The 22,183-nt window shown below is 35.5% G+C and overlaps 1 protein-coding gene across 3 annotated transcripts in view; it reads right to left on the reverse strand.

Annotated features, from left to right (window-relative positions):
- Nucleotides 1-22,183, reverse strand: part of TDRD3 (tudor domain containing 3) — a 118,624-nt gene that overhangs the window by 51,980 nt on the left and 44,461 nt on the right. The window contains exons 1-6 of one of the 3 annotated variants that reach the window (XM_075727937.1): nucleotides 20,200-20,226; nucleotides 18,251-18,335; nucleotides 15,064-15,129; nucleotides 8,623-8,783; nucleotides 6,336-6,477; nucleotides 52-123 (exon numbers count right to left, since the gene is read on the reverse strand). In XM_075727937.1, the coding sequence (XP_075584052.1) occupies nucleotides 52-123; nucleotides 6,336-6,477; nucleotides 8,623-8,696 (288 nt within the window). In that variant the 5' untranslated portion in view covers nucleotides 8,697-8,783; nucleotides 15,064-15,129; nucleotides 18,251-18,335; nucleotides 20,200-20,226. Of the gene's footprint in view, nucleotides 1-51; nucleotides 124-6,335; nucleotides 6,478-8,622; nucleotides 8,784-15,063; nucleotides 15,130-18,250; nucleotides 18,336-20,199; nucleotides 20,227-22,183 lie in introns of those variants that run through there. The other 2 variants (XM_075727944.1, XM_075727929.1) reach the window with 2 other exon arrangements.

Consider the following 22,183-nt stretch of genomic DNA (forward strand, 5'->3'; position numbering starts at 1 on the left):
TCATGATACAGGGTTTTTTTATGAGATGACAAAAAGAGAAGTACACTATACCTGCCCAAAAGGTACAAAAGGGGGAGGGCCACCTTCCGTTCCAATGTTACTCCTATTGTGTTTTGCTAAACTCTGTAAAAGAAAATTGTTGATTAATAAATTGCAAACAGAAAACAGAGTATATGATAAATGTCTCTATTTCAGAAAGTATATGAAACTTTCAAGATAAACATTTTAAGCATAAAAAAATAAATATATACTTAAAATCCTGGGGCACTTAAGAAGGTTGGATGAATGGCAGGGAGATGAAGAAAATGATGAAAATTTGCAAAATCATGAAGGCAACACATACAGCAAATGCAGAAAATTCTGTTGCATACCAAAATCTACGCTAACAGGACAAAGCAGCACACAAATAGGCAGCAGATGTTTCTTTACATAGTGCCTAGTGAACTTGCTGCCACTAGAGGTTGTAAAGGCATACAGTTTCAGCATGTTCAAAAAGGGATCAGACCAATTCAGCCTAGAGAAGGTAAGACTCAGGGGGATCTACACAAATACCTGAAGGGAGACTGTAAACAAGATGGAGCCAGGCTCTTTTCAGTGGTGCCCAGTGACAGGACAAGAGGCAATGGGCACAAACTGAAACACAGGAGGTTCCCTCTGAACATCAGTTAAGATTACCATTTCTATCAGAGCTGAAACTAAAGTTAATTAAAAATAACGAGAGCAGTGTTACATGGCAGTGGGAGCTGCTGTGGTTTGGGGCTCACATGCCTGCCCAGGAGCTGCTCAGGTGTCTGCAGTGGGATCACTCAGGCAGCTGATCATGCTGCAAACTTGTCTTTTATTGGTGTTTCTCTCTAGTTTTTGGTGGGGTTTGCATTTAACATGGATCAGCTCCCTAATCTGCATTACACAAATGTGAGTGCTAGTGCAAGGGAAGGATAAATGGCCTCAAGTTGTACCAGGGGAGGTTTAGATTGGATATTAGGAAAAATTTCTTCGAGGAGAGGGTTGTCAAGCATTGGAACAGGCTGCCCAGGGAAGTGGCAGAGCCTCCATCCCTGGAAGCATTTTTAAAAGACATGTACATGTGGTGCTTACGGACATGGTTTAGTGGTTGGACTTAGCAGTGTTAGGTTTATGGTTGGACTCAACGATCTTAACGGTCCTTTGCAACCTAAATGATTCTATGATTCCATGAGAAAACACTTGTTTTTTTACCATGACAGTGACCGAGCACTGGCACAGGTTGCCCTGGGAGGTTGTGGAGTCTCCCTCCTTGGAGATATTCAAAAGCTGCCTGGACATGGTCCTGGGCAACTGGCTCTAGGTGTCCCTTCTTGAGCAGGGGGGTTGGACCAGATGACCTCCAGGGGTCTCCTCCAACCTCAACCATTCTGTGATATTCATAAGCAAATACTGAAAGGATCAGTCAGGATTGTATATCCTGATAAAACGTAACACAACAATTCTGAATGCCAAGGCTGTATAAGAGTTCAAGGTGTGTGCTCTCCCTAAAAACCATCTCTTTTTGCCACTGTTGGAAACAAAATACTGTGCCACTAGGAAATTTCCCCTATGGCCTTATGAAAAGTATGGTAGGTATGTTAAATTGATCAGCAGATCTTTGGATCGCTAAGACCCTAACAATAAGCATAACAATTACTGATACATAATATCTATAGGAGTGCTCTAAACTCTTAGTCACAATCAGGCAATCAGTGACCTAGGCCTGAAAACAAAGCATTCTAAAATAATACAAATTACTAGTCACCAACAACAGTAAAAACATGAATTTATAAAGCACTGAATTAAAATATCTGTTCATAGTTGATGCACTTTTCCCTCTTTCTTTACATATTGTGAGAACAGCAGCAACCTGAAAGAGAATGAAATTCACTGGAATCGACATTTGGTTACCTGTTAATTATTTCATATAACACAGAAATATTTGGTTTCAGAAGTGGAATAAGGAAGAAGAACAGGTCCTTAATGCTGTTAAAACGATTCAAAACTCTATTTCCTATAACGCACCTGTTTTATCATCTTCATTTCTTATTGTCCCTTTTTTCCCCAGTATGACAGTCACAGATGATTACATACATTATTTACTACTCCCCACTGGCAGAGAAAGTTTTAATTACTTAAGGCTATATATGACATTTACCTATATATTTATTACCCTGATGTAAAATTGATTTAATTCCATCATGTGAGAACTGTAGTATAAACGTGAATACGCTTTAAGCCATTACACTATCAGAGAATTTCTTAAAATAAGAGATTAATTTGGCTAACTAATACCCAAATCAAAACTTTTGGTCCACTCTTTTCAAGTTAACTACTTTTATTTAGGAACCAAAGACCATTTTCTAAATCATTTATGGTTATTAATTCCTTTCAAGGGTGAAAAAAAAAAAAATTAAAAATCCTTTTCCTCATGCCTTGGAGCGAAAAACACTGATAAAGTATTCAATAAATTATTCAAAACAAAGCACTTAGAAGTGCAGAAATCATAATTTTTCTGCTTTAGTTTCAATCAGTTCACTTAAAGCACTGCCTTCGAATTATGAGCTAACCAAGGGCTGATCACTATAGCACGCTCATACCTTCCCATATCTATTAACTGAAGCACCACAGTGCAACAATTATTTCATGGCCAAACTGCTTTGCTTCCCCAGGGTAGGCACTCTAGGTCCAATAAACACTACACTTTTTTTTGTTTGCATATAGAGAAATGTAGGCAATTCTGGAATGAACTCCAGCACTGAATCAAAGTATAATAAAAATATTTATATGATAGCCTAAGAACTAGAGCATTTGATCATAGTTAATTCCCCATGTCCTACAATCAGGAAGAACATGCTTAAGTTTAAGGTCACATTTTTTTTTTTCCCTCCCCCCTTCCCCAAATCAGAATCAAGGAAACACATACAAGAAAAAGACTGTTCCAAACTACTGCTCAAACATGTAATTTGGCAAATAGCAGAAAAGCACTTAAAATTGACTGCATATTACCAACATTTAGCTACATGGATTTTGAATCCTAACAATTTATTGCATAAAATTGTTATCCAGAATGAAAGAACTCTGCCTAATGGTTAATAACAACCTTGACACTTTCTTCTCAGGTAGCACTGTCTGCTCAGAAGCGAGAACAACTGCTTTGGAAATTAAATTTCACTTTGCACTGAATAAAAAGCACACCGGCAACAAGAACAATATTTTTAAACTTACAATTGAATTTGCTTGTAGCACAGCAGTAACCATCATTTACAATAAACTTTGTTATAAATACATTTAATATGCTTTCTTTACCCTTTCTGATGTATTTGGATTGTGACATTAAAAAGATATTTCCTAGCGAATCTCTTAAGAAACAAAGGTTTACATTACGAGACTGAATTCCTAGATATTATATACTATTATACCCTCACACTTCTTTTTAATATTAATTTTAAAGCATAGATAAAACTACTCCCTTTTCTCATCAGGTAACTTCAATATTTAGCCTCACTTTCACCAAAACAGAAGAATCATTAAGTATACTAGAGAACTTTTTACTTTTAGATGATCCGCAATTTGACAGATTCTATGTTTTAAAAATGTAAGGGCCTACCAAACAGTCTCACCAATCATCTCAGCAAAATTTGCTTCAGCCTGCACTTATGTATCGCCTGATATTTTGATTAACAGCAATACAAAGTACTCTTCCTTCATAAGGAGGGTACCAGCAATATCTCACAGATACTCATCCTCACTGAGTGAAACACCAATCACCACCAGAAGACTAGGAACACTATGAAGCAATAATTGTTTGGAACTGTATTCTCACCTAAGGAAGTCTATAACACATTACCTTTTATTTCTAAATAGTCTAGAAAAAAGATCACACAGTAACATTCTCATTTACTCCTTATTTATTTATTTATTGTCACTTAAACAGTGACATTTGAAATTGCTAGGTAAGAGTTACCTTAAGATAAAATTGAATGCTACAGGGAATACCGCATTTATTCCACATGCAGTATGATAATACTGCATTCATTCCACATACACTGTATTTGTAGTGCAAGTCTTTAATTATTAAAACTTGATTCCTCCCAAAAGCAGTTTCAAGCATCATTCTGAATGGAACAAAATGGTAATGCAACTATGCAACTAGAAACCGACAGGTAGGTACAAGGGCAATAATTTAAGAGTGATAAAACAACTTCAATTCTAAAGTTTTGTAATATTATTTGTCTTAATAGCACTAACTTTTTTAGCAAGTATAAAAGAAACTTATTTCATCATCTACACAGGAAGCCCAATTAACACTTCTCAGACTTTGTAGTGGAGAGAAAAAAACCTGGCTTCAAATCAAGTAATTTGAAATAGTCACAGAAATAGAAGTTTTCTGTCTTTTTATGCAAACACAGTTCAGCATTTCATGTAAGCTTCAGTGGCAATATTAGACAAGGAGTGGCAACACCTTTGCTCAAATATCTCAGAGAATTGACAATCTTCCTTGCCAACCATTCTCTTCTGTAAAGCTTTCTGAACAGGACAGAAACATTGACTTCACAAGGAAACTACTACCAAAGTAGCACCTAGCTTCTGTAGACTTGTTTGAGCCCTGTCTGTCTAGCTGTCAGTCCAGATATAGAACTGGAACTACAGTTTCCAGTGGTCATGGTTCACCTGTCCAAACTGATTTCTTGTCACCCACAACTTTTCTGACATGACCACATTCATGCCAGGAACCTAATCATGTGCTGTGAGCTGGTCATCGAGAAAAAGAAAACGATACTCTCACAAATCGCAAGATGGAACCAGAGAATTGAGAGGATAGCAATAGGCAATAGTTAGCTTTCTATATTTTATCTTACCACAGTAAATCAGTGAAAACTTAGTTACCTCTCTTTTAAACATATCGCATAAAGCCAACAGAACTGGCTAACAACAAGTGCTAAAAGCTGTAGCCAGCAGCATGCCAATGGTTATTAAATGGTTTGCTTTCTTGTAAACAGAACATGCTCCGAGTTATTTCTTGACATTGACACCAAAACCAAACTAATTTTTATAAAGCAACATTTATTTGTTAAAGCCCAGATAGAAGGAACATGAAAACAGACTGTCCAAAATATCACCAATAAAGCTAACGAATTCTATTGACCCTTCTCTTACCAATTAGACGGCATTCTTAAGAATGCATTGCTTCTACATGTCTCTCTCCCGTCCCCATCAATCTTAAAACTTACTGGTTTTTAACTGGAGAGAGAACTCACAAGACTTTATACTAAATATGAATAAAAAATGGGATGTTTCTGCTGTTGGCCCCAGAACCTTCTTTTTAATCAAACATGCAACCAGGAATGTTTTAAAAAACCCTCAACTATAAAAGCACAAAAAGGATGCCAAACAGATTCTGCTAGAGTGGACACTGTGTAACTCAAACGCTCAAATAAAGTTCGGTCCAGTTTGCTCCCATCTATAAAACGCAAACCACTGCTGAAGAAGGCTAGCCATAACAAAAACAGCTGTGCCAAACTTAGCATCAGCAACAATAAAAGAAGTACTTTACACAGAAACAACCACTGTGTTTATAAGCAGCTACTCTGTCTCAGAGACGTGGATGTAAAAGTAGAGAGATGTGTGTATGTAGTAGTAGTGATAGTTGATCCAGTAAGTATTTGGGACTGTAGCTGAGGCACAACTTCCTTCCCTAAGAACTTCCATTCACTTGTGAGAAAATGTATGAAAGTCTTCCTGCACCACCTTTTGTTCTATTGCAACAGGAACCAGGCTAAAACAGAGGAAAGGGGCTTACAAGCATTTGTGGCCTGTTAAAAGATTTTCAAACCTCCAATTTGTCTTTCTAATCACAAATTTACATCAAGCACTGGTGAAATCTGCAATACAGAATTCATACTTACAGTTACCAACTTCAATGCTTTCCATACTCTTACTATATTTTTTTTTTCCCCTCAAAAATATAGTCTACAGACTGTAATGGTAAAAAGCATCATTCCATAATATTTTGGTACCAAACACACTGTTTAGGAAAGCAACCACCCATGACTGCACTAAAATAAATTTAATACTTTTGATTAATATTTTCAGTCCTTGAAGACTATGAAAGGAATCAGTTCCTATGCAAAGATCACTTATCATTTCTTCATTTGCAACATCATACATAAAACTGATTCACATGTATTTGGCTGCATCCCTAAAAATATTGGGACAGTAAAGTTCTAAAAGCTTGTATGAAAGTTCACAGTCAATGCATTAAGCTTGATGTCATTAAATGTAATATGCATCCTGTCAGACAAGCATTTCCAGTGGTGTTACCTCACCCTTTGCAATTCCCACTTTTCTATAAGATGCTCCACTTCACCTCCGAGAACTGCTGTGTTACTGTCATCCAACAGCAAGAATCCATTTCTCACTTCAACAATTCCTGAAAGCTTAATTTTTGTTCCAGGTGGAGTGTTCAGGCTAGAAGTAGAAACAAAGCCAAATATTTCAAAAACATTTATTAATACCCTGCCACCAAAACCATATAAAATTCTACTCTTATTATACTTCTACCATTGTCATATTTCACAATAAAAAAATTAGCATCAAAAACTTTTACAATAATTCCTTCAGTATGCACAGCACTTTTCAATAGCTTTATTGGAACACTTCCCATTCATTACACAAAAATGCCATATTGCAAATTAGATTCTAACAAAGATGAATGTTTGCAAATTGTCTGTTTGGTTAAAATCCAATTTAACAATACCAAACTAAGGATGTGATTTGTTTAGACTAACAGAAGATGTCTCAAAGTCAGTTGTTTAAGTTCCTCATCCTAGGATGCATTTACAGTTAATAAATAGAGGATCTCCAGATGGTTAATCATCTCATTTGTTTTAGACATTTAACTTAAAAAAACAAAGAGTTGTTAGAAAAGAAGCTTTCTATACATTACTAACAACCAGGACTGTCCCAGAATAAATATTAAAAAACATGCATCTTGTAGTGCTTCTTCTGTCATTACTCTGCCATTTAAAAACATATGGATACTCTCTGTGGTCAACTCCCACAAGGAGGAACCTTACTTTCTTTTCATGTGAATCTACGCTATGAAAAACAACAGCAGATGCATAAAAGAATCACACATCTCCAACCCATAATGGAAAGATGTGAGAAGCAGCACAATCTGGAAACTACGAATCTTACTGTGAGAAACAGGACGCAGTCAGTTATAACCTTTCAGCTGAGTGACAATAACCTCTTTAAAATACGCTAAAGCTATCGTAATCACAGGATCATACCACATGGTGAGGAACATTCACAGTGGAGTCAGCCAATTTCAGCACCAGTGGCATTAACCTTAGCAATATTAATGGATTTTTGGTATTGTTCTGATAAAAGCAAAGAAAATGAGACCAGATAAAATAGACAAGAAACATGGCAAAAAAATGTAAATTATGCAAAGAGGAGGAGGAGTAAAAGGAAGCCCTAGTCATGAAGAATTTTAATTTAAAAATAATCTGTGGGTTTTATTTATTTATTTAAAGAAGCACTATGTACTGAAACAGCATATTATTCCAGGTTAATAGCCCAACTTCAAACCCGAAACAAACACATACAACACAAATTAAATTTTCATACAATGTTACCTGAAAGAAGAGTTCACATCATTACTACAGACTGATGAGTTCTCTGACATTTTTGAGATTTTATCTAAAAGTTTTCAAAGTATGTCTTCTACTTGGTACTCTAAGTATTTTGTGATCTAGAATCTACTTACACAGAGGCCTGTTTGCTTTCCTTTTCTGTGTTCTTTATATTCACGTTGGAATATGATATTCCAAGTTCTGCTGGCTCAAGTTAAAATTAAAATATCATTAAGTATTCCACCTTTTAAGACAGCATAACTCTAAACTGCAACCTGGCTCCTGCTCAGAAGGAGCAGTTTAACAGTAAGAGATGACGCTTAAAAATGAAGTATATATGTATTATCTAACTGTTGCAGCTAGCAGAGAAAACCAGAGGAAGAAGATTTTTTTTAAATCAAAATAATCCAAAGTGAAGGGCAAAGCACACCATGATTCCAGAGACTAAACACTAGAGCTAGTTTTCAGGATCTTCATAACCAAATGCACAAAAAATCCCCATGTTCAACAGTGATTAGCTTTCTTACCCTTCATTTTTAACTGAAGAAATATTCACTAATTCAATCCAAGCTAAAGCATTGTCCACGGTAAAGCAGCACTAGTTGCATTAAATTATGTTTGTCAGGCCTGTGACATTCCTGCTACCAAAGTCAGACAAAAGATCTTGCTACGACTAAAAATTGGGAATTTGGCTCAAGTTTGCACATACCCAAAACGCTGCGTGCCATGTCAACTTCGACTCAGCAGACAGCTGCAAAAATTCACTTTCTTCTATTATGTACTTCAGCGTAGACGTTATTGTAAATTACATTCATATACATCTTTGCATGCTGAATTTAAGGTTCTCCTTTATGTAGAAAATTTGAGAAGAAAACTTGGTTTTGAAAGCAATTTTTCCATATATTACTAAGGCCACTTCCATTATTTTAAGCATACTTAAGTATCAAGGCAAAACTTAGAAAAGAAAGTTGTTCACCTTATCTTTGACATGCTACTGTATTCTATAGCTGTGCAGCTTGTGTGTCCATCGGTCATCTGTAAACGCAACATTCTGGGAGCAGCCTGAGATTCTTCATTATCCTTTGGTGCAGCAACGTTGCGTATTTTCTGTATTTGCAGAACACAAGGCCCTTCCAGCTATATATGCAAAACAGAAAAGACAAAACTTAACACCATGAAGCAAATACACTGTAATATCTAGATACACTAACAGATGCCCCCAGGCAAAAGAAAGTGTAATTTGATAAGGCACTCATGTTCAATTTCTATCACTCATGTACTGTACATTCTAAAGGCATGATAAAAATGGCTTTTTTAAAGAAACAATTGCCGTGCTTCATACACCTCTGAGATACCAATTATGGAAAAGAAGTGAATGAGAACGGGGGGGGGGGGGGGGGGGGGGGGGCAGCAAACACAAACATAATCACAAATATTGTCACTTCCAACATACTCTGGAGTCCAGATAAGATTTCACACGTTGTACTGCAGGGTCTCATTCACAAAGCGTTCTGAAGAAAGAAACAGCCAGCTTCAAACGCTGCCTGGTTGTATCAATAGTACATTTCAAGTGCAACCACTTTGTAAAGAGTAACGAGGAACACAGCTTCTTCAAACAGAGGTACAATCAGAACGTAACAACCTCAAGGGACATCACTATCTGCTGGTTACCTAAAAAATGCAGCATATCCTCCTATACATACTGCAGTTTGTGTTACACCACCCCCCCCCCCACCCCCCCACCCCCACCCCCAAAAAAAAACCCAAACCACTACAAAAAAACCAAAACCAACCAACCAAACCACTTCATCACATTTTGGTTATAGCTGAGTACACATTCATTCTGATACCTCTGAGAAATAAAAATGAATAATCTGTTGCCGCTCAACTGATCTCTAGCACCTGAGAGACAGCAGAAAAGATGAAAAAGTGCACATTTCATCAGCTTCTTCCCTTTGAGAAACAGAACAGGTAGCCCAGAAGAACACAAAGTGAGAGCAGATAACCAGAAGGTGAATATATACAGAGAAAATAGAAATGAATGAATAAAAGAATAGAAGCAGTGAAACTAGATAAATTAGAAGATGAGGATACGGGAACTTTATTTAGGATGAGAACAAAAGAGAAAGGAAAATACTTCAGAATACCATCAAAGCATGAAATTGTACTAAGAAGAGGAGTTAAACAGTCACTAAAAGGAGCAAAAGCAGCACCCTACAGAGTTCACTTTTTAAATAGTTTTGTGATCTTGACACAATAGCCAGTAATATAAACGAGAATTTCTATGTAGTTTTCCTATTCTTGACACTTTTAAATAAATTTAAAATTTGAAGGCACCTGCATCGTTTACGAATTCAGATCCAACCATGGAAACAACAGTATTTGGGACAGAGGATTTCTCAAAAGCTGAAGAAGTTACGTTTATTTGGCACGAGCTGAATCTTGGAAGCTTTCATATCTTTTTTTCTTTAATACAGAATGTTTGAGGAAAAGAGCATAAATAAGAACAGTATTTTTAGTAAATGCTGACTGAATCTTATTTCTTTCAGTAACAATTAAAAGACTAATTCTGTTTCTCATACGAATGGAAATTTTTTTCCTTTATTTCCACAGAAGCAAAACTGGATAATCTAATGTATAGTACGAATACAAGTTCCCCTCCTCTATCAGTTAACTACAACGAAGAAGGCACCAAAAAAAAATATTCTCTTCTAGATTTTTTTTGTACAGAATGATTCTTTCTACAGTAATGAATGAACCACACTCAAAGCGTTGCTTCAACAAAAGTCTATACTTGTCATAAATTAACTCTAAGAGCTTTTAACATTACACAATGTTTTCAAAGTAAAGATGAAGAAACACTAGGCAACTGAGAAGCATTTCTAGTTAACCGCAACCAGACTTGTCACTCAGCTGACTAGTAGCTTTACTGTGATGGCAATTTCTTTCACAAATGTTGAGCAAAAAGTCAGAATATGAAATTTGAAACAGCAGAAAGGCATAAGAGGAATGACTGGAAATAGAAATTTAATAAAAAGTCATTGAGACATACTACATCCCACTCCTTCCTCTTTACCCACAAAACCTATCAGTGCTAATTCAAGGACACACATGACTCTTGTAAAGAAAAAAAACAGATAAAAACCAAACAAAAAAACCAAAATCAAAGTAAACAAATATCCACACTTTCATGTGATACAATATACTCAGGTCTTTCTGGACATACTTTAAATTAATTAAAAAAAAATCATTCACTCATGTTGCTAGCTTACAGGCTCCAAAAGTACTTGTATCATGTCGTGTTCAGGAAAAAAAAAAAATCTGAAATATTAACTACACACACTGATTGGAGGGCACTCCAGATCAACAGTTGTAAATACTACCTCTACCTACAACAAATCCATAGCCTTTCTGGCAAATCCTGTAAGTCAGTAAAGCTATTTTGCATCAGTGCTCTTCAACCAGTGCTTACACCTGCTTCAATGTCTGCCAATTAAGACATTACTGCTCACAAGAAGGGATTAAACCACTACAGCTATCCTTAAAATGAGAGGAGATGCTCCAGATCAAGCTAGGGTGACAAAATATCTAGAAGCATACTTGCCCATGTGATCAACATAGAAAATAATGTTCTAATAAATCAATCTCTTCAGATCCCTAAGTTACAGAGATTAAGTTTCAAACAGTGCCCAGTACCTGGCTAATAATTTTCAACAAGTTTTGCAATATAGCAACTAGACTATATTCTACTCCTTTCAAAACTGCTACCGCACTGTCTTCCTAGAGGCATTGCTTTGACACATTCAAACTGGTCTGAAACCAAAACTAGTAAGCCTCTTGCAAAGATATAGTTGATTATATCTAACATTATATACTTTTTCTCATAAATATGGAAATAAACATGCCTTTTTAAGAGCTCCTGAAATAGGCGTTAGGAGCTAAGAACACAATCAAAACACTGATCAAGATGAAGAGCTCAAGGCCCGCAGCTTACCTAGGGCTGCCAAACAGCTATTTTCTAAAAAGACCACGACTCAGTTTAATCTGTCAGCATTACTGCATGCATAGTCTTGTGAAAATCATCTTAATTGGAAAAAAAACAAACAAACAACTGAAAATATGTGGGATAATTTTTGACACATGCAGTTTCAAACGCGGGTAACATCAGGAGTTCTGATGTAGCAATCACGCTCACTGGAAGGTAGAGATGAGCACCTCAAGAAGGCGTTTTTTTTAAATGCAGATCAATTGTAACTGGAACAGCAAATCTGATCATCCCTTTAAAAAAAAAAAAACCACCAAAAAAAAAAAAAACCCACCAAAACAAAAAACAAAAAAACAACTGTAGGAAACCAAAATCCACAATCAAAGAGACACTATAAGGCAACAAAGCACAGTTAGTTGTATTAAAGTAATGAGACATGAATTGGGAAGCGTATGAGTAACCTTAAACAGGAATTAGAATCGCTGGCAACTTCTGTTATAACTGCTTATAATCAATCTGTCGGTACTCAGAAAGCAACTCTCTGAACTCAGAGACGAAATCCTTTCTGAATGCTTCTTCTGGAATGAATGTTTCCATTGTAATGGAACATAAATACTCAAAAAGAAAACCAGTTATACCTTAAACACAACATCATTACTAAATTACACATTATAACTTTATAGTCGTCTTTGCATTTTTATTCCATTAAAAATACTTAACATATATTTATGATATATATAGTCATCTAGATGGAAATGGGAGGGTTCAGCTTTTTCAAATCCTGTGCAAATGTGGCCATCTTGTGGTTAATGCTGGCAACATTGATTTTTTTAAATCCTTACAAACAGAGATATCAATGAGTGAATAAAACATTTCTGTGTACTAATGACTGAAGTTGATAACCACCTATAATGGTCAAATACCCATGTTGTTTCACAACAGGACCCTATGCCAGCTGTTACACATATATTTGCCTATTACACTAATACTACAAAATAAAGTTATTTCCTATGCAAGATGGAAACACATAATACATTCTCAAGATACAGATCAATAATACTGATCCTAGTCTTGATGAGAGGAACAATAGTAGCATATAATTTCTATTGTTTCCTGAAGCATTTCTGAACCACAAACGACTGCTTTGAGAGATTATATTAATAAGAAGTTGCTCCTGTCCCAACTGTATCCTTTACTTGCATAAAGCAAATACTCTCCTTTATAAACACATGGTTCTGTAACATAAAATATTTTTATATATTGCAAGCTAAATAGCAGCACTATACTGTTTTGTACTGCCAGTAACAAAAATGAGAACCCTCAAAATGACACACAGTAACACAAAGCAGAACATACACTGAGGGGAGAGCAGCAAGTTTAATAGGGATCCTTGAAAATTAAACTAGAACTAGATTATTCCTCACCTTTTCATTTTCTGAGACATTCAGTTTTACAAAATACAGAAGTATTTGTACGTGTACAGGTGCAGGTTTTCCCTGTGAAAGGGTAGCTGTTATCTCACAGGTATTTTAAAGCACAATTTTCAAGCACACATGCCTTGTTTTTGTGCACTGGTTTTGTATTTTGTGGAAACAAATGGCACAACTGCACCTTCTCCAGTCTGAGCTAGGAAACATGAACAACCCAAGTGGTGACTTGAGCAGCTAAAGTAGAAGCAAACATTTTAAAGCATGTAAGTAGATTCTCATATACAATGTCCGTCAAAGCTTTGAGGAAATTAATGACACTTTTACCTTTAATTCACCACTTGAACTACATAATGACAACAAAAACTTAGAAAACATTGTCTCTAAAAGAAATGGACAAGTTACTAGGTATATTCTTAAGTGATGAATGAAAACTGAGCAACTACCTCTAAAGAAATCCTACCATAATGCAACAAAATTCCGAAAAAACACTACAATTAAAGTCGCTTTGAACTGAAATCATGTTTCAACAGCAAAACTAAATAAGGCAAGCATTACCATACATACAACCTTAATACTCTGAAGAATTACATTTAACCAAATACATTTGGACCTTGTGAATATTACATGATCTGAAATGAAAAATTCAGTAATACTCCAACTAAGCAACTGAGAAACGAACAGTGCAAAAACAGATGCCATAAAAAGCAATTATTTTGCTTGTTTGCCATCTTTCAAAAACACGATACTAAAGAAGAAGAAACATATTAACATCATAGATATAAGAAACAGCTAAATCAAATTCTTTTAGGTAGTAAAAAGTTATTTAAGCACTGAAGTATCTTGAACAGCATATTATCCAGAAACCTAAACAGGTAAACAATCAAATTTTATTTTTTAAAGTAATACCTGCAAAAAACATAGCTCCACATAGTAAGAAATAAAGTTAATAAAACTTTTTCCAGAAAGTTGGTTTAGTAAGTAGTACGTTGCACACACAGACTGCTGCCTGGCTAAAAATTATGATCCTGCAATACACTCTCTCTCAACTGGACCTTTCATATTCTGGCAATAACGTTCCTGCTGCTGTTCTTGTAGAAGTCAGTGTTTACAGCAGTCACCACTCCATTTAGACAACAGGATCAGAAGAAAAAACAATTCCAAAAAGCTCTTAACAGCCTCTCTCATCAATCTCGCTTTCTTAAAACAAACCCACCTTGATTTATCACTATTTGAATTTCAACAGTAATGAAATGTTTCCTCAGAACTTTCACATCAGTGATACAGACTGTCACCATTTGGAAGTTACAGATAATGATTTGAATTGAGTACTACTACTAGGTTTAAAATAAAATCCCTTCATTTAACCACCCTCTTAACTGCATGTAAGGAAGAAAACAGGAACGGTGTACTGAAGGGGCCAAATTTAATTTTTATCTAAACATACAACTTATGTTAAAAATCTAGCACATCCAAGTTTTGAGTATAATACTACTCTGTAGTATAGAAAGTGTTATACCATCTAACACGGTTTATCCACATAACCTATAGGATATGTAGTCATAGGAAAATTACATAAAGTGTATAGCTATAATCATGTATATCAGTAAGTCAAGTAATACAGCATCAACATATATCACTATATATCATAATCATACAGCTGCTTTGCTTTATTCCTAACCTGCTTTGTTGCCCTCACAAGAATAAAGCGGAACAAAAAATGAACTTCTGATACCATGTCAAGATCAAACAGGTTAAATGACTTCTGAGTGATAAATTGCTAGGATTGTTCACATTTAAGCATTCCAAAGTTGAGATATAAAAAAGGAGTCCTCTCTTTATGAGGCCTAGCAGGCAAACTAATATGTTCATATATTTATCCTATAACATACTCAAATATTGGGTTCTTTTGTATGTGAAATAATGACAAAACCAGACTAATGTACCACAGAAGGCTGTCATGACACAGAAATCACAGAAAAAGTGAAGTAAAAATATTGTCTACCTTTTCCACCTTTCCACCATTGATGTCACTGGGGAGGAACTTCTTTCCAATCGTTCTTAAATCTGTCTGAAATTAATACAGAAGACAGGAGAATATTAACCTAAAATATCCTGTTTCAAAAAAAATTATCATCATAAAATAAGAAAAAGGGTATTTCTTCTATAATGCCAGTTATTTATAGACTATAAAAAAAATCCATCTAACTGCATCTGATGAAAAAAATTCAACAACTAAAAGAGTTTACAAAAGAAATCCTTTTGCTTTTTAAATTATATTCTTGTTCTAAGCACATTTTCAAAGATGATGCTTTTAATAGATGAAATGAAATGACTAAGTAATGTTTAATTATTACACATAACTCTGAGATTTAATACAGGTCAACATCTTTCTTCACTCTCCATCTGGCACTTAAAGAAAAACGTTTTTAGTTTGGGTGTTCTTTACATGCACAAATCCTTCATAAAAGACTGGGATGATTTTTGCAATTATACCTGGAGTAAAAGCTTACATCATATTTCCATTAAATGTTTTTTAACTTAAATGTCTGATTACTTCTTTTGGAAGTGAGGTAGACAGCTGCATGACATTATTCAGCAACTGTGCAACGTGGCCACTGACAACATTAAACTAAAGAATTAATGTGATCAAAGCAACAAATCTCCACAAAAGCACTTTCCTCACCTAACACTGTTTGGGCAAGCATATCAATCAGGGTGATGCGTGACAAAAGGATGCGCTGGATGGCTAAAAGGCGCAGCATGTGAAAATAGGAAATGGAATAAAAACTAATTAAACTTTACACATTAGGTTTTTAGTGCATTTACATGTGTTAAGAAAAAAAATAAAGCACAGCAGCGCAGCCAAAACCACCTATGTTCTCTAAACGCCATTGCCTGAAATAAGCCTGTTGTCTTCCATAGAACATGCTGGTGCAGATTACTCTATTGAAGCTGAAAACCCTCCTTGTTTATTCTGATCATAAACACTACCAAAAGAAGAAGGGATAAATGTAATTACTACTATAACTTGTACACTAACTTGCCACTAATATATGCCAATGGACTACTATTCCAGCACCCTAATCTAGAACTGAGCAGCACTATATTTTATTATCTAAAACATTGTAAACAAGTGGTTTAAGCTGTTTTTCAGCAAGAAACATTGGTACCCTACAAATAGAAAACTAATTGTAGGGATGCTCTTTTACTGTATTTACTCTGAGTGTCTACAGAGAGTGGATAAATGCTCAACCCACTTTCTGTTGCAATAGATAGCCATAGACAGTGATAAGAAAGCACATTCGGTTTCCAATCTGAGCCCACCTGAGGGAACTGATCTGTCATCTGTCAGTTATTTATCTCTGAATAGCACACAGGCTCCTATAAACTGTTCCCGCATGTTCCATATCCATATAATTGACAAGTCTCCACTGAGGTGCTTTGCAATCACAGGGGCAGGAAGGGGACACAACTTCTACAAACTCTTTGCAAGACCTTCTACAAAATGAAAACATCTGAAGGACTGAAGGTACGTTTATGTCTACTTCATACTTATTTAAGCAATTCACACACAACCCAAAAAAAAAAAAAAAAAAGTCAGCTGACTTCTTGATTTCTTTTGCCTGAAACGTGTCTCTAGCAGTCAAGGAAAGAATTTGTAAATTTGTAGCAAGTGGCATCTAAATTCACTGTTACCCTGTTGTTCAAGCCGCATTGTTATTCCCTGTTTACCCAACAGGCAACTTAATCTCCTGGGCATCAAAACAACTAGCTTAATGACAAAAACATTGATAAGCAATTAAAATTGGCTTTGTATAACATTTCTGGTTTATTTTAATTATCTATCGAACAAACGGGAAATACAACACATACATGCACAAATGATCATCTTAGTACTTGTTTCAGCATGTAATTACATGCAGGGCAATACCCAACAACTTGGAAGTATTTTATTTGGGTTTTTTTATAAAGGAGTAATGCATTCTCAGAAATATATAGGCATGCTACTACAGCCCAGAAACAAATGCTTACCCTCTGCATGCTTTGTGTTATATTCTTTGCATTTTTACACTATAATTTTACTTCTTTTCAAATTAATTATATGAATTGGTACATACGAGTGATCGAACGCATGCTTCAAAGAATAAATGAAAGGAGCACAGCAGATACTCTTTCCAGAGTATCTTCTTAAACCAACAGTGGTTGAATCTCGAAGACAGACAAAATAATCCCTAACAATTCTCATTCACAATTTCATTAAGAAAGAATACTTTTCTCTTAAGCACTCTACTACATTGTAATAAATATATGTAGTTCCAAGGGGAAAAACAAACGTCAAAGTTTACATAAATCCATATACAGTGCATACAAGCTTTAAAACTTCTGAGTATGGATGACTGAGAAGTTTTAAACAAAAAAAAAAAAGCAGAATTCTCAAAACTCTGCCTCATGATTTTGATAGAATAAATTAAAAAGTAAGTAACAAATACATGGATTAAGTAGCTGCCCTCTTTTCGTTGTCACTGAAAGGGAGCAGACTTACTAATGTTTACCAACAATGTATATACTAGAATTCTGAAAAACAGGAATTCACATGCACACTTAAAAGTATCAAGGTTTACTGCTTCCAAGTTGTTTCTCTATATTGCATACTTTTGTATTTATTTCTTGGCAGGAATAACAACTACTAATCCAGATTTCTATAGTAAATCAAAAAACCTGTTTGTAGTTACAAAAATATGTACACGTCACAGAAAATTCACCGTTGGTTTGAATTTTAAGGACTATCATGTCCAGAAGTCAAACTAAGTAAAGGTGTTTTACTCATCCCAGGAAACTAATACTTTGTACTACAATTTCATACCCATGTTAGTACACAGCCCTTCTGATTTTATTACTGCTTGTACTTTGACTTTAGATTTACATTTCATAAACATAAAAATATTTTCCTACTGCAAATTATGTTCATTTTTCTCCTCCAGGTTTCACAGTGTGGAATAAGTATTATTTCCAAATAAAATTAATTCACAACTCATACACGCAAGGAGAGAGATAGGTGCTCTGCCCCTTTACATAAATCACACAGAAAATAGTACACTTCATTAGCCAAACAAACCTACACTTGAGCCATTAGATATATCATTTTTAGTATAATTTGTCAGAAAAAAGTTTTCACAATCATAACTTACATTAAGGGCAACTAGGATAATGTCATTTGTATTAACTTTTTCAGAGGAACTTATGCAAGCTTCAATTCCTTCATCTGAAAGATACCTGTTAAAGAAAAAAAAAATAGAATATTACATAATGTATATATTAGGCACACATTTTTTCCGGATATAAGATTATTGTCTTTAGCTTGTATCTTTTGTGCTGGTGAAGCACAGATTTAAAAATACTTCGAAAATTACTTCATGTGATCAGTTTCCTTACAATGAGAGGAGATTGAGTAAGAGATTTCTTCTTCCATAATTTCTAAACAAACAAACAAACAAAACCCCTCTACTTACAAAGCAACAACAGCCATTATCCTGATTATTATGTCAAACAGGGTAATACTATCATCCTCACACCCGCCCCCCCCCCCCCCCCCCCCCCCAATTATAGGAACCTGGTTTCAAAATCAACCATTTGGCCTTTACTTGATGTAAGTGGCATACTGTCATTCATGCACTTGCAAGGAAAAAACAAAACAAAACAAATAAAAAACCCCCATCCTGCACACAATTCAAAACACAGCCACAGCTGTTTCTAAAGAGCAAGACTGGACGGTTAAGCCCTCAAGGGCTGGGGCACGTAACACTGCCATCCTATAAAATGTATTCTTGCTTGTCTGGGCTACAAAGAAACTGATAAAAATGGAAGTTCATCAGAGTGTAACAATACTCAAATATGGTGAAAAAGTTTAAATAAGAGCAGAAAAATCTCCTCCACAATCACATTTGGAAACGGCATTTGTGACTCTCATGGTGGTAGTCCAGGATCAGAATCTTTCTTCCAAACTTCCGTGAACATACAATAAATTTGCTCCTCTGAAAACTAAGTAAGTTTTAAATAGATTCAGCTAATCAATTCAAAAGGGCTGACCTATTCTAACCTCCAAAAACACTTAAAAAAAAAAAAAAAAAGATAATTTTAACTTGAGTGGTCAGAAAATGCGACATTTGTTATTCATTTTGCCTAATATTTCCTATTCGAAGACCCAGTTTTTATTTTTATGTAGCTGGCAATCTCCCTTCTCTGCACAGCTCTTCATTTTATTTAAATACATCACAGCAATCATTAAATAATTGATATTTGCTAGATACTCAGTCTGAAACACAATACTTGCCCAAGTAACATTTAAATAACTACCTACCAAGAAATCACCATTCCCCAAAGAATAAAAAGAAGTATTTAAGAAAGAAAGCTTAATATACATAAAGAAATATTAAAAATGAATATTCCTGACTGCTTCAAGAAATACTGCTTTTTAAGGAAAATAACATCACAGTGTAAAATACAAACAAGGCTAAACATTTAAAGGAAAGTACACTTGACAGGCCTTCTTGATTCTAGCCCAGGTAATGTTAACATCACCCTCTCCAGCCCTGCCAGTGTTCCCAGACTAATTAATGACCCCAGTTGTGCTCTAACCCAGACACCTGATGGGATCTAACTGTGCAGGTCACACACTGACATCTAGCAATCTTGAGGGACCAGACCACCATCACAAAAAAAAAAAAAAAAAAAAAAAAAAAATCAACCCAACCCAAAACCCAGATGTACTGAATGGGAAAAAAATGCACATATAAAAAACATAAGACAAAACAAACGTATTTTTTATATAAAAGGCAGATGGTTGAGAAGAGTAAGGTGGCAAGATTTGGTGGCTTGCATGGGAATGCAGGATTTCCCAGCCGAGAGACTCTAAGCTCAAGTACTATGACCTGTGAAGATTCATGTAACTACTGTGAATTAGCAGATCTCGTTAGCTGGAGTCAGAAAGTAAAGTAGAACAGCATTCCCACTCTGTGCCAGAGGAAACTGAAACAGATACATCCTACAGGCACTATCCTACTCTTGAGGCTTCAACTGTGGTTTAATTACACCAACAGACTTCCTAGAAAGAGCAATATCATAAACACTACAAGTCTACCTTATGTTCAATTTTATGCTGAAGATGACAGAAGTTCAACACCAGGGGTCAGGAGGAGTACAACATCCATAAGCTGAGTTTTAGACTGTTGGGCAAGTCATGGAAAGATTCCTCCTCTTCTGCTCCTAAGGTAAATTAAGTCATTCTTCAATTCTACTGAAGCTAGCAGGACTGCAGTTCTCTTACAGAGTTATTTAGCCTCTTATTTATATGTAAGCACTGCCGTTTTTCAGTAAGAAAAAAAAAATGGTTTTAGAGAATGAATAAACAAGAATCTGACCTAGAATTAAATTTTCCCTGTACAAGATTAATTCTGCTATCCCAAAATTGACTGCTGAGTCATGTTTTATTTTCTTCACTTGAAAGTGAAGACTGAATCACAGCTGTCAAAATCCCACTCTGCTTTAGTCAAAATTTTCAGTTTGTAACTTTTTATATATAAATTTATATATAAGTTTTCAGTTTAGCTTGTCTCATTACTTTGGAAGTTTTTTGAGACAGAAGAATAAAGAGAAACCCACTGGAAAAGACTATTCATTTTTAACTTGTGCTAATTTAAGTGACAGCATTTAGCAGGAACATTGCCCATCTGACTGAAATCTCTGCCAATGTAACACAGGCACCAATCATGAAATACCATTGGGGACATCTGCTAGTTTCATTTAAGCAAACACTAAAGCTTTTCAGCAAAAGATTGATTAACACGGTTATTAAAATAGTCTTTAAAAAAGAAAAATCTATGAACATCAAAGTGGGAGGGGATATCTTATAGTTTGGGGATTTGTTGGTTTCTTTATTTTATAAATATTTATTACATGAAAGCATGAATTACTTAAATGCAGAAGATCAGGATCAAAACTACTACTTTCAAAAAAAAGATCGATCAGCAAAACTATGCTGAAGAACTTCAATGACAACAAAAAAAAATTAGCAGAGTCTTCCAGCAACGCATCAGGTGTTGCTCCTGTGCAACAGGATGTAAAAATGCAGATTTCATCAGAAATGGTCAGGAATTGGTCAGGGAACAAAGAGCACCCAGGAAACACTGTACACCATAGTTCACCAAAGCAGAGATTTCTCCTTTAATAGAAGCTTGGAACTAGCGTCTATCAAGTCAGTCTTTTCCATTTTGCTGTAATAACCCTCTTATACAGACTACTTTATACAAGTACTCCAAATACATGTTTAGATTTTCTTTACAACCTTACAGAAAGTTCTTATTTAAAATAAATTATTTTCTCCTCATTCTCTGCACAGTCTCCTATAAGATTAGCTAAGAGTTAGTTTTGCATATTTCCTGCTACAGGCCCACAATTTTTTTTTTTTTGGGGGGGGGGGGACAGATATCAGTACTTTTAGGAAATTTTTGTTTTAAAATATTTATACAGAAAAACATACATCTGTATCTCTCAAGTATGAAAAGGGAGTTACAACAGGCAAAATTAACTCTTCAGCTGGCATAATCCTTCCCCCCACAACATAAAGATTATTAAATCTGAAATTCTTTTTCCAGGCTCTGAAGGAAACAAAGTCCCCTTTTTTATTGGCTTTTAATAAGGGCATGTGATATGCTGAAGGTAGGAACTACACAGCATAAGGCCACTCAATCTTTCTGTTCTCTGTATTAGATGAAGGGAAAAAAAAAATAAATCTGACCCTGAACAAAACCAAAGACAGCAAAAACCTCCTCTGGAGTCAGAGACAGCCCTGAAGCTGTGCGTCTCTATTATATTCGAGTGCCTCACGACATCTACGTTACTCATTCTGCCCATTTTGCAAAATATCACAACCTGTCACAACCTTAGATGATCAAAGGTGAACTACAATGTGATTCTGTGACATTAATGCACCACACTTCCTATTGCCAAGGGGCAGGACGCAATCCTGAAGCACCCAGGAACCCGACAACGCTGCTGGGAACAGCTCACAAGCTCCCCGTCCCCAGGAGGCAGCTGGCAGTGCTGTACAGGCAGCGTCCTCGCCG

The sequence above is a fragment of the Pelecanus crispus genome, chromosome 1 (assembly GCF_030463565.1).
Source record: "Pelecanus crispus isolate bPelCri1 chromosome 1, bPelCri1.pri, whole genome shotgun sequence".
Taxonomy (NCBI): domain Eukaryota; kingdom Metazoa; phylum Chordata; class Aves; order Pelecaniformes; family Pelecanidae; genus Pelecanus; species Pelecanus crispus.